The sequence below is a fragment of the Phalacrocorax aristotelis genome, chromosome W, assembly GCF_949628215.1.
Source record: "Phalacrocorax aristotelis chromosome W, bGulAri2.1, whole genome shotgun sequence".
NCBI lineage: Eukaryota > Metazoa > Chordata > Aves > Suliformes > Phalacrocoracidae > Phalacrocorax > Phalacrocorax aristotelis.
The window spans coordinates 15337893-15351205 of NC_134310.1; the positions used below are offsets into that span (position 1 = coordinate 15337893).

Sequence of the window (13313 nt, forward strand, 5' to 3'; positions counted from 1 at the left end):
ATTTTTTCATTATTTTTAAATATGAATCATGGTTTAGTGTTAAATAAAACCAGTTGAGATTAAGTACTTTTGGTATTCCATTGTGTTAGATAACAGCAAAAATACTTTATGCAGCTATATAAATTCCTTCTGGAAATTTAGGAAAGTCAAACTTCACCAGGAAAAGGTTGTCGGGTTTTTCAGCATCACTGATGAATACACTTTTTGAAGAAGAAAAAAAAAATACTTTGACTATTACAACAGTCGTTGAATAAAAGTCAGTAGTTGAGATGAAAGAATACATAGTATTTCTGCAGTGATTCAGCTTAGCTACTCGTGTTAATTCAGTTAAAAAGCATGACTATAATAGCATATTAATGTTAAAATTATATAATGCTTAGTGGTCTAGAAGACCTCTAGTATATGTTGTGGTAGTTGGCAAAGTAAAAAAAAAAGAAAATAAATTTCAAATACTTATCTGTGGTGGGTTGACCTTGGCTGGCTGCCAGACCCCCACCCAGCTGTGCTCTCACTCCCCCTCCTCAATAGGATAGGGGGAGGAAATAAGATGGAAAAAAAGCTCATGGGTTGAGATACTGTCACAGGCAAAACAGGTTTGACTTGGGGAAAATTAATTTATTGCCACTTAAAAATAGAGTAGGCTGGTGAGAAACAAAGACAAAAAGTAAAACAGCTTTACCCCCACCCCTTTTTTCCAGACTCAACTTCATTCCTTTATTCCCAACTCCTTTATCCCCCGCCTGCGCAGCACATGGGGAACAGTGGGGTTGGGCTACGGTCAGTTCATAAGAATTCCTCTCTGCTGCTGCTTCCTCCTCACACTTTTCCCCTGCTCCAGCGTGGGCCCTTCCCACAGGCTGCAGCTTCCTTCAGGGCACATCCACCTGCTCTGGCTGGGGTCCTCCACAGGCTGCAGGGGAATCTGCTCCTGCACCTGGAGTGCCTCCTCCCCCTCCTTTTTCACTGCCCTTGGTCTCTGCAGGATTGTTTCTTGCAGTGTTTTGGTTGCGGTGGTTTGTTTTGTTTTGTTTTTTTTTCTTTCTTCCCCCACTCTTGCTCTTCTCTTGCACACTACTGCACCTTTTTTTTTTACCCTTTCTGAAATATGTTTTCACGGAGATGCCATCAATATCACTGACTGGTCCAGTTTTGGGCAGTGGTGGGTCTGCTACAGAGCTATCTGTAACTGGCTCTGTCCAGCACCGGGGCAACCTCTGGTGTCCTCTCACAGAGGCCACCCCTGTAGCCCCCCTGCTACCATCTCCTTGCCATCTAAACCCAATACATTATCACAAAGTAGCATTTTAACTTCAAACTCAAAGAGGAAAGGAAGATAGGTTTTAATATAACGTACAGGTGTGGAGTTTTTTGTGGCAGCTATTTTAAAGTAAATTTATTTTGTGCCATTTTGAAGCTGATTTGCATTTTGTGATTTCTTCATTTGATAAGGTAAATTCAACATGAATTGGCTAATTGTCTAGTTCATTTCTTCTTTAGAATACTTGAGATTGAAAAAAAAATCCTTATTTAAATTTTTTAAAGGCAAGAATTTTGGTCACCTGTAGTCTTAAATATACATTCTAAAATCTCCTACTTCAGTGTTTATTTAACTGGTCATGGTCTTAATGTTTTCAGTAGTGTTTTCAATTTTTAATGTTAAAGGTTCATGTTGGTCCATAAAATATGTCAAAATATGTGAGCTGTCTCTTTCTGGTCCAAACACTTTGGTAAGCAGTGATGTAACTTATGTATTTAGCTTTTTGTTCTTTCAGATGCAATTTGTTATTGTCTTGTACAGGATGAATAGATGGAGAAGATCAACAAAAAAAAGATGCAAAAATGGCAAAAGCTTTTTACCTAAATACATGCTGAAATGAAAGCAATGTTTAAACTTTTGTTTTGGGGAAATCATGAGCTGCTTGGTGGTATTTTTATAGTTACTTGGTTTTTAGAGTTTTTTTTAGCAGATCACTGCCCTCAAAGGTTTTAGTTTTAGTAATTTTCTGTGGGATGTGGGGTTTTCATGTTTTGTTTTGTGTGGTGGTTTTTATTTTGGTTTTTTTTTCTTCTTCTTTGATGTCCAAGAATGGTTTATGGTTTATTTTTGGTGTGGATAATGTTTTGTGGGGTGGTTTTTTTTTTGGGTTGTTGGTGTTTTTTTTTCCCCCTGCTAATTAGATGGTAGAGTAACCTTGTGATGCATTGTTATCCTGGATTGGAACGGATTTTGACTAAATACAAAAACAAATGAGAAGATGTCTTGAAGATTGTGAATGTGTTTGTGCAATTTTAAGCAAAGATAAGATAATGTGGTTGGAAATTATTTTAAACCAGTAGAATATAATCTCCTAGATTTATTGCAGTGTCGTATATGCTTCCTGTGGTGTCATGGTTTTAGCTGGGATAGAGTTCATTTTCTTCACTGCAGCTGGCATAGTGCTGTGCTTTGGACTTAGCACGAAAACAATGTTGAGATAACACACAGATGTTTGGGCTGTTGCTGGGTAGTGCTTGTACTAGTCAAGGACTTTTCTAGCTTCCCATGCTCTGCTGGGTGCACAGGAAGCCGGGAGGGGAGGGGGCACAGCTAAGAGAGCTGATTCAAACTGGCCAAAGGGATATTCATTATCATGTAACGTCATGCCCAGTATGTTAACTGGGAGGAGCTGGCTGGGGGAGGAAGGCAGCAATCGCGGCTTGGGAACCAGCAGCGTTGGTCGGTGGGTGGTGAGTGGTTGTATTGTTAATGTTTTCTGGCTTTTTCCCTTCTTCCCTTGTCCTTTTATTATATTATCATTATTGTTATTACTCTAATAATCATAATTTTTATAATTATTCTAATTATTAAACTGTTCCTATCTCAACCCACAAGTGGTTTTTTTTTGTGCTTTTGCTCTTCCTGTTCTCTCCCCCATCCCACAGGGTTGAAGGGAGTGAGCGAGCGGTTGCGTGGTGTTTAGTTGGCCGACTAGGGCTGTACCACGACATGTGGTTGATTTAATTAGTAATTGAATTAGCAGTATTAAAGGTAAGAAGTGTGCTAAAGATGAAAGGCACCATGACATCATCTTGTTTCTGTCACGCTGGGTTTGTGAGAATAAGAAACCTTATTTCTTATTAGAACCGAGTGTGCAAATATAACTTTCTAGAATATCTTTTAATGACTATTTAAGGGGATGAACATACAAATCATAACAGGAATAACAGACTGGCTAGCAATTTAGCATCTTAATGGAACAGAGTAGCTTGGTTGTTTCACTGAAAAGAGAAAAACTTAAAAATAAAAAAAATGTAATACTTCTAGCTTTGAATGTTGTAATGGTTTAGCCCCAGTCAGCAACTAAGCACCACACAGCTGATACCATAAGTCGGCAAATAAAAGAACCCTCTAAAACTCAATTTGTAGTTTTAGAAAGCAGGCATTCTTTATTGCACTGCCAGGCGCACAGGGGATCGCTCCACCTAGTGTGTGCACCAAGTTGCTCTACTACAGGGGTTATATGCAATCAAAAGATACATATTAATTAAATTTCTATGAAATAATTACCATATCCACGCTATTCTTGGAACTCATTAATATATGCAAATGTCCTTAACACACGTGCATTCATGTTCCTTGGTGATCTTCCAGGGTCCTCTGGTGGTCATCGATAGTCTTCCTCACCGTGTCCGCTGGTTGAACTCAGTCTCTGGGCATGCTCAGTTTGTTTTTGGCTTGGTTACACAATTCTTAATGATACTGAACTAGCTTATTCTAGCACATCTCCCTTATTTATTCTACTCAAGGATACAGTGCCTCCAGACTCCCTTCTATATGATCATGTATAGCAAGTTCTAAAGCTGTCTTATTCACAAAGTATTCCAAGTATTTTAAACTTAGCTGTTTTGCTCTGATTAGAGGGGGCTGCATGTTCTTTTGAAGCTGGTATCAGGTATCACAGCCTCTCACTCACTGCCCCACCCCAGTGGGACTGGGAAGAGAATCGCAAGGGCCAAATTAAGAAAACTTGTGGGTTGAGATAAGAAAAGTTTAATAATTAAAATAAAACAGTAATAGTAATACTAACAGTAATAATATAATGAAAAGGAGAATTAACAGGGGGGAGAGTGAGAGAGGCGAAACCTCGGGGGGGGGAACCAAACGAGTGATGCAACCGCTCGCCACCCGCTGACTGCCACCACCGGTCCCGGCTTCTTGTGCACCAGGCAGAGCATGGGAAGCTAGAAAAGTCCTTGACTAGTATAAGCACTACCTAGCAACAACTAAAACATCGGTGTGTTATCAATATTATTCTCATACTAAGTCCAAAGCACAGCACTATGCCAGCTGCAGTGAAGAAAATGAACTCTCTCCCAGCTAAAACCATGACAGTATTTTAGTATAAGTTTGTTTATAAAAATAAAAATTGATGTTCAGAATGTTTCAGGAACGAACTGACTTGCAGTGTTTAGATACTCTGTCATACTTTCTGGACTTGAGGTCTTTGTTAGCCTTGTATGAAAGCAGGACTTAACAGTCTATTTGCCTTAAGAGAACAGTGAATGCTGATCCTTTATTACCAGGTTTTCCAGTGGCTGAATTGCATCCTTTTTTAGAATTTTACCCTTATAGGTACATAAGGTTTCAGATGCTATTGCTACCCTTTATTCTTCTTGCCCAAATGTTAAAGTTTACTTTAACATGACTGCAGAGAAGTGTCTCTTTCAAAACTTGTGACTCCTTTTATCCAGTATCTCCCTGATTAAGTAGGCAGGTGATCAGATTTTCTTTTAACTCACCTTCCCCATTTTATGGCCATTCTCCTGCTTAGCCTGTTCAGTGTTTAAAAAAACCAACAAAAACCCAAACCAAACAAACAACAAAACCCTGCTTTATTCTGATCAGCTGTCTGTTTCTCTGCTCATCAGTGTTTAATGGTCCAGTCCAGGGGACTGGAGCATCTCCCTTATGAGGAAAGGCTGAGAGACCTGGGTTTGTTCAGCCTGGACAAGAGAAGACTGAGGGGGGACTTCATAAATACCTATAAATATCTAAACGGAGGGTGTCAGGATGATGGGGCTGGACTCATTTCAGTGGTGCCCAATGACAGGACAAGGGGCAATGGGCACAAGTTGGAACACAGGAAGTTCCACCTCAATATGCGAAAAGAACTTATTTCCTGTGAGGGTGAAAGAGCAGTGGGACAGGCTGCCCAGGGAGGTTGTGGAGTCTCCTTCCGTGGAGATATTCAAAACCTGCCTGGATACGGTCCTGTGCCCCCTGCTCTAGGTGTGCCTGCTCAGGCAGGGGCGTTGGACAAGATGATCTCCAGAGGACCCTTCCAACCCCTACCATTCTGTGATGCTGTCCTAATTATAATGCACAGAAAGATGACAGGAGATATTTTTGTATCTAGCACAAAACTTAGTTCATTATGTCATGATAAAATACAGCATATAATAATCCACGTGCATGCAAATCAGAATTTGAAGCCTAACATTAAACTAGATACGAAGGGGGAAGGGGATAAAACCAGGCTTGCTAGGGATGAGCCTAGGGGTGGCATGCCTGTGTTGGAGATGAGATCCATAGCTCAACTGAAGTGCATTTACACCAATGCACGCAGCAGGAGGAGCTGGAAGCCATTGCGCACCAGGGAAACTATGATGTGGTCGCCATCATGGAAACATGGTGGGATGACTCGCACAACTGGAGCGCTGCAATGGATGGCTACAAGCTCTTTAGAAGGGACAGGCAAGGAAGGAGAGGTGGAGGGGTAGCCTTGTATGTTAGAGAGTGTTTTGACTGTCTAGAACTCAACAACGGTAATGATAAGGTTGAGTACTTGTGGGTAAGGATCAAGGGGAAGGCCAATAAGGCAGACATTCTGGTGGGAGTCTGTTATAGACCACCCAAACAGGATGAGGAGACAGATGAAGTACTCTACAAGCAGTTGGCTGAAGTCTCACAATCTCTAGCCCTTGTTCTCGTGGGAGACTTCAACTTACCAGATATCTGCTGGAAATACAACACAGCAGAGAGAAAGCAGTCTCGGAGGTTCCTGGAGTGTGTGGGAGATAACTTCCTGACGCAGCTGGTAAGCGAGCCTACCAGGGGAGGTGCCCCGCTGGACCTGCTGTTTACAAACAGAGAAGGCCTGGTGGGTGATATGATGGTCGGAGGCTGTCTTGGGCTCAGCAACCATGACATGACAGACTTTTGATTCTTGGAGAAGTAAGGAAGAGGGTCAGCAAAACCACTGCCCTGAAATTCAGAAGGGCAGATTTTGGATTGTTAAGGAGTCTGGTTAACAGAGTCCTTTGGGAGGCAGTCCTGAAGTGCAAAGGAGTCCAGGAAGGCTGGATGTTATTAAAGAAGGAAGTCTCAAAGGTGCAGGAGCAGGCCGTCCCCATGTGCCGTAAGTCAAGCAGGCGGGAGAGAAGACCGGCTTGGCTGAATAGGGAGCTTTGGCTGGAACTCAAGAAAAAAAGGAGAGCTTACCGCCTTTGGAAGAAGGGGCAGGTGACTCAGGAGGACTACAAGGATGTTGTGAGGTTATGCAGGGAAAAGATTAGGAAGGCAAAGGCCCAGCTGGAACTTAAACTGGCCGCCACCATTAAAGATAACAAAAAATGTTTTTATAAATACATCAGTGACAAAAGGAGGGCCAGGGAGAACCTCCCTCCTTTGTTGGATGTGGAAGGTAACCTTGCCAGGAAAGATGAGGAAAAGGCTGAGGTACTTAATGCTTTCTTTGCCTCAGTCTTTAATAGTCAGACTGGTTGTCCTCGGGGTTGTCAGGCCCCTGTGCTGGGAAATGGAGCTAGTATGCAGAATGAAGTCCCAGTTGTTGAAGAGGTGGCAGTCACAGACCTGCTCCTTCACCTGGATGTTCACAAGTCCATGGGGCTGGATGGGATCCACCCGAGGATACTGAGGGAGCCGGCAGAGGAGCTCGCCAAGCCACCCTCCGTCATTTATCAGCAGTCCTGGTCAACCGGGGAGGTCCCAGATGACTGGAAACTAGCGAATGTGATGTCCCTCTACAAGAAGGGTCGGAAGGAGGATCTGGGGAACTACAGGCCTGTCAGCCTGACCTCGGTGCTGGGAAAGGTCATGGAGCAGATCATCTTGAATGCTATTACGCATCACATGCGGGACAACCAGGGGTTCGGGCTCAGCCAGCACAGGTTTATGAAAGGGAGGTCCTGCCTCACTAACCTGGTCTCCTTCTATGATAAGGTGACCCGCTTAGTGGATGAGGGGAAGGCTGTGGACGTTGCCTACTTGGACTTTAGTAAGGCCTTTGACACTGTCTCCCACAGCATTCTCCTGGAGAAGCTGGCTGCTCACAGCTTTGACGAGTGCACTCTGCACTGGGTTAAAAATTGGCTGGATGGCCGAGCCCAGGGAGTGGTGGTGTATGGAGTCAAATCCAGTTGGTGGCCGGTCACGAGTGGTGCTCCCCAGGGTTCAGTGTTGGGGCTGGTCCTGTTCAATATCTTCATTGATGATCTGGATGAGGGGTTGAGTGCACCCTCGGTAAGTGTGCAAATGGCACCAAGCTGGGTGGAAATGTCAATCTGCTGGAGGGCAGGAAGGCCCTACAGAGGGACCTGGACAGGCTGGATCATTGGGCTGGAGCCAAGGCCAATGGTATGAGATTCAACAAGGCCAAGTGCCCGGTCCTGCACTTGGGTCACAACAACCCCATGCAACGCTACAGGCTTGGGGAGGAGTGGCTGGAAAGCTGCCTGGAGGAAAAGGACCTGGGGGTGTTGGTTCACAGCTGGCTGAACGTGAGCCGGCAGTGTGCTCAGGTGGCTAAGAAGGCCAATGGCATCCTGGCTTGTATCAGGAATAGTGTGGCCAGCAGGAGCAGGGAGGTGATAGTGCCCCTGTACTCGGCACTGGCGAGGCCACACCTCGAGTACTGTGTTCAGTTTTGGGCCCCTCACTACAAGAAGGACATCGAGGTGCTGGAGTGTGTCCAAAGAAGGGCAACGAAGTTGGTGAAGGGTCTAGAGAACAAGTCTTATGAGGAGTGGCTGAGGGAGCTGGGGTTGTTTAGTCTGGAGAAGAGGAGGCTGAGTGGAGACCTTATTGCTCTCTACAACTACCTGAAAGGAGGTTGTAGCGAGGTGGGGGTCGGTCTCTTCTCCCTAGTAACAAGTGATAGGATGAGAGGAGACGGCCTCAAGCTGCGCCAGGGGAAGTTTAGGCTGGATATTAGGAAAAACTTCTTCACCGAAAGGATTGTCAAACATTGGAACAGGCTGCCCAGGGAAGTGGTGGAGTCTCCATCCCTGGAGGTATTTAAAAGAAGGGTAGATGTGGTGCTTGAGGATATGGTTTAGTGGTGGACTTGGCAGTGATAGGTTAGCGGTTGGACTTGATGATCTTAAGGGTCTTTTCCAGCCTTAACAATTCTATGATTCTATGATTTTCAGAGATTCCTGCTACATGGCAAAATTCATAAGCTATATATAGATATGCACACATATACAGTGTATATGCATATATGAGATTCCTCAAGTAGATGGTAGAGGTATGCATTTAATGGAGACCTATTGTACTTTAAGGTACCAGAAACTTGAACAGTTTGCTGGGGGTACTTACTGTGTCAAATAACAGGACTTTTCATTTTTTTTCCAAATGAAGAGTGTGTTTAGCTTTGTCTTGCCTTTTTGCTTTTATCTTTGGAGAAACGATTTTTAGTTGACATCACACACAGTAGAATGTTTCAGCAAGGCATACAGAAATAATGGGTTTTTTGAAGAATGATTTTCATATTACAACATCTTAACATAAAGCATTCAAGACAAGAGAAATGTTTATATTAAATTAGATCTGGAATTGCTATTATTGAATAGGCTGCAGGTACTAAGCCAACTGTGGTGCAACTGAAATGTTTATATTTGAATCTTGAATTTAGTACACTAGTTATTCCTGTGTGCATTCTGTTACACTCTAGGATATTAACATTGTTTCAAAGCTGTCACTGGAAATCTGATTTCCAGGTGATCTGAGATATCAGATATAACTTCTGCTAAGAAATCAAGTCAGATATAGCACAGTGGATTATAGTTTCTTGATGGACCAAAACAATATAGTAAAATCTCTGCAGTAATTGCAGACTTGGAGCTTAGGGATATTTCCGTGCTATAGAGGGAACATGTCTGTTGCCCTGTCTCAAATTTAAGTGTTAACAATAGAAATTTTAGAGCAAAGGGATAAAATAGATATCGTGAAGTGTCAGAAGTAATAGTCATCAAAGTGTTCTAAAGTAACTAGAGTATGAAATTGCTGTACTTTTAACTGTAACATATAACCTGTTCCACCCTCTTCTCTTCAGCAATTGGGAAAAATCCAGGTATGACCCTTTTGGCTTTAAGAAAAAGCAGATTACAGCCTAAGAGAATTCCTTTACTAGAGTAATGAGATTTGGATAATGAAAATCATAGTCATCCTTCTGTCAGCAATCTCATCAGTTCATCAGCCAGTCACATCTTGTTTGTGGATCGTTAAGTTCTTCTGTGATAGGCTCCCTCGCAGCAATTCAAGCAAATATGACTTGTTGGCCATTGGTTCTTTTCTATATAGTCCCCACTATTTCAATTTATTGCTTGAGAGAGATGAGAAATCTTATAACTCTTGGGTACCCCCATACCTGAACTTCTTTGACAAGTTTTCACTTGCTTCCTTAATATATTTTTCTTTTTTTGTTATCTGTTAAACATAAGGGTAATATTATACTGTCAAAAAACAGAATTTAAACTGAATAAAGTTTAGCATTCACTTTCTTATTTTTGCTATTCCACCACACAGATGTCTGCATTACCCAATTTCTGCATATGTAATTTTCCTGCAAGAACTTTTACATATTTAAGTCCTTCGGGTTAAAACAACCACTTGTACATGTCAGACAAAGGTAAAGCTCTAAACCAGAACACATAGCCTAATAACGACATTGTTATCTAAACAGTGTTTCTATGGAAAAGAAATAATGGAGAGTTTTAAGTGTTGACTAAAAATAAAAAAGCATACACGGTTGAAAAAAAGAAGTGGAAAATTTAAAAAATAAAAGTTATAACCCCAACTAATGAATTGTAGCAGAGAAAATTGAGAAATGTGATCTGGTATGCTGATGTTTAGTACTTGCTGTTACCTCATATTCAGAGAGAGCAGTCCTTAGCTACCTGGACATCATTCAGCCATGTAGTTTGGTAACACAGGAAAAGGTGATAGTATTTTTGCTTAGCTGTTAATATTGGCCCTTGAAGCAAGAGGACTCATAATGTAGTAAAGTATCCTGAATATGATCTTTGAAATAGCAGAACTGTCATGCAGAGAGGTGAGAAGATGACTTCTAAGAAGGAAGTGGGAGGAAATGTTGGATGTTTGGGTTGGTTTTGTGTTTGGTTGTTTTGTTGGGTGGGTTTTTTGGGGGTTGGTTGTTTTGGTTTGGTGGGTTTTGGTGTTTTTTTTGTGGGTTTTCTCTTCACTGTCACCTGCGGCTTGTTTTGGTTGTTCATGCCCCCTTCCCCCAACCCCGGGTTTTGCACTTCTCTCATTGTTTTCCTTTCCATTGCATTTTTGTTGTTGTTGTTTTCAGTTTAATTATTAAACTGTTCTTACCTCAACCCATGAGCTTTACCCTTCTGATTCTCTCCCCCATCTACCGGTGGGGGAGTGAGTGAGTGGCTGTGTGGGGCTGAGTTGCTGGCTAAACCACAACAACTAGTAACGACAGTTTGAGTACAGAAAGGCTCAATATTATATCTGTTAAAAATGAAGAGTATCTTGACTTTGTGTAGATGCTGGTTTTGTTCTCTTCGAACAGAGCAAAATGCATTTAAAGTGTACCTGCTGTACAAGCTGCAAGAATTAATAGCATTGACAGTAAGGCATGCTAGTTTCCTAAAAGAACAAGACAGTGTTGTGGAGATTTTTGTAATTACCTAAAATTCATTAGATTTAAGGTCTGAACAGATGATGAACGATTCTAGGTGTAGAGTCTGTGTATGACAAGTATGGAGTATCTCTCATTACTTAGAGTTTTTACTTGACTACTGCTTCTAAAAATATTTTGTTTTCTGTAATATGAAAAATCATATTTTAAATTATAATAAGGGCTTTTTGCCTTGGGGGGCCAGTCTTTTCAATTTATTCTTGCTCAATTTATTTTCCACCTCAGTTTAGGCCACTGAGTATTAGGACCTGGGGACTTACAGGCCCCTTTTAAGCTACTATTAATTATTTACTCTGATTATTTTTATGCATTAGAAGTATTTTCCTTTAGCTGTATAATTTGATCATATGTAGTTTTGATAGCATGCAGGGATATTCTTAGCTTTGAAGCTTTGGCTGCATGAAGGAGTCCTAAATCTTTGCCTCATAGGCATTATGGTAGTAGTAGTAAGCAGAATAATATGACTCCATGAAGGAGCCCTAAATCTGTTCCTCATAGGCATGATAGTAGTAGTAAGGAAAATATGACTCTCTGCTGGCTTACAGTGGTGATAAGGCCTCGCAGGAAGAAAAAAACCCAACACATCAACAACCTACAACAACAAAAAATAAACACCTGGAGAGTGTTTCTCCTGATATCTCTGAGGTCCAAAAAAAATGCACTGTTCAAGACTCTTTAGTAACTTTCAGTTATTTATCCAAATTTTGTATTTACAAGACTAACTTTAGGAACACAGATCAAAGAAATTTGACTGTAGTTTGTGCTTCCATTTCTCCATCTGTAAATTAGAGATATGATACTCACTTTGAGAGGAATTTTTAAATAAGCCGATAAATTGTATTATCAGAGAAGATGATTCATTCAGTATCGACTTTACATTGTGACAGTGTTTGGGGAAATACTGTAGAATATATTTGATGGAAATTAAATTTGTGACACTTGATCACTGCTCACATTAAATAGTTTACATCAGTGTCACAGTAGCTGTTGCATAAATGTGTACTTGAGGGCAGGATAAGATGTATTTAGCTTGGTTTATTACTGTAAGGATTTCTTAATTATGCTTAATTTTTTATAGGAGATGCTGAAACAGCTACAAGGAAGTATCGAAGATGAGACAACGGCATCTTCTGAACAAATTGACTTAATGGAACGACTTAAAGGTAAACTTAGAATTATGCTTTAAGTAGGTTCATTTGTTTCTTAGTTGTTGCTTTAGGATAAAGTTTTCCAACTCAGCTGCATCTTCTTTCCAGTGCTAACTTTGGAAGTTAGGCATAATCTCAGTGTCTGTTATTTTTTGTCAATTATTTTGAGACACATTTTCAAAAAAGAATGTGTTCTTATGTTGCTTTTGTGCTTTTGCTACTGTTACCCCAAGGCTTCATATGAATTGCATTTGATATATCTTACACTTTATTCACTTCATCGTGAAAAAAAACCACCCTAGTTTTAATTGTTTAAATTAGTGGTGGATTAGTTCCACCAATTTTCTGAATTCATTTACATGCCCTGCCCTTTCCCTGTCACGTTACTAGAACTCTATCTGTCATGCTGAAAATTGATGCCCCCCCTTCCATAGAGCGTGTGGTGGAATGTGTACCCATCCTGTTATATGGGATGTGCAGAGCAAGCCCAGATCAATGACTCCCTGCATACATCTGTTATCCCTATCACAGAACCAGAAATATTGTAGAGGATGTCTACATTTAGGCCCCTATGGTGGAAGCACTTATCATTTACATGATGGCAGTGCATCTGTGGGATCCCTGAGAAAGAGGCTATTAGGAAGTGGGACACAAGAGCAATTCATATGATATTTATGTCACACACTGCCCATTTTTTTAAGAAAGTCAGGCATACTGGTGTCATGATACTGTTCTGGTTGGCAGGATTGTAGTTTGGGCATCTCCTCATTTAGAGGATTAGTATTCTCTAACTGTACCATTAAGACTGGTTTTGGTCACATTATGTTCTGTGTATCCCAAAGCAAAACGTTTTAACTGTTTCCATCAAAAAAGTCATGGATATGTTAATGAAATATGAAATTAAGATAGAAATGATCTTTTAGTTTTGTGCTGCTCTTTGTTTTCAGCTCTGAAAATGTCTGCTCTTTATTACCCAGAACTGAACTTGGAAAGTAGTAACTTCCCTGGAGTGAAGTTAAGGCCAAAGGTGTCCATGTGTTCATATGGGAGCTGGGAAGGGTCTGTGTCAAGCCCTTCAGGAGAGTGCAGTCCTGTTCTCATAAGATCGTTTCCAAGAAGAGGATTTATGAATGGAAGCAGAGAAAGCGCTGGTTATTTAGAAGAGCTAGAGAGAGAGAGGTAAACTTCTTCATTTATTCATTCAGTACAGATT

At 41.2% G+C, this 13313-nt stretch overlaps 1 protein-coding gene across 21 annotated transcripts in view; it reads left to right on the forward strand.

Moving 5' to 3' along the window:
• The window catches only part of LOC142049874 (adenomatous polyposis coli protein-like), a 131385-nt gene that overhangs the window by 8774 nt on the left and 109298 nt on the right, over positions 1 to 13313 (forward strand). For 11 of the 21 annotated variants that reach the window (XR_012657846.1, XM_075078013.1, XM_075078014.1 and 8 more), the window contains exons 3-4: positions 12031 to 12115; positions 13048 to 13279. Coding sequence is in view for 20 of the 21 variants with exons in the window: in XM_075078013.1 (XP_074934114.1) it covers positions 12031 to 12115; positions 13048 to 13279 (317 nt within the window). In the remaining variant the exon portion in view is untranslated. Of the gene's footprint in view, positions 1 to 2669; positions 2728 to 4112; positions 4275 to 12030; positions 12116 to 13047; positions 13280 to 13313 lie in introns of those variants that run through there. The other 10 variants (XM_075078015.1, XM_075078017.1, XM_075078025.1 and 7 more) reach the window with 4 other exon arrangements.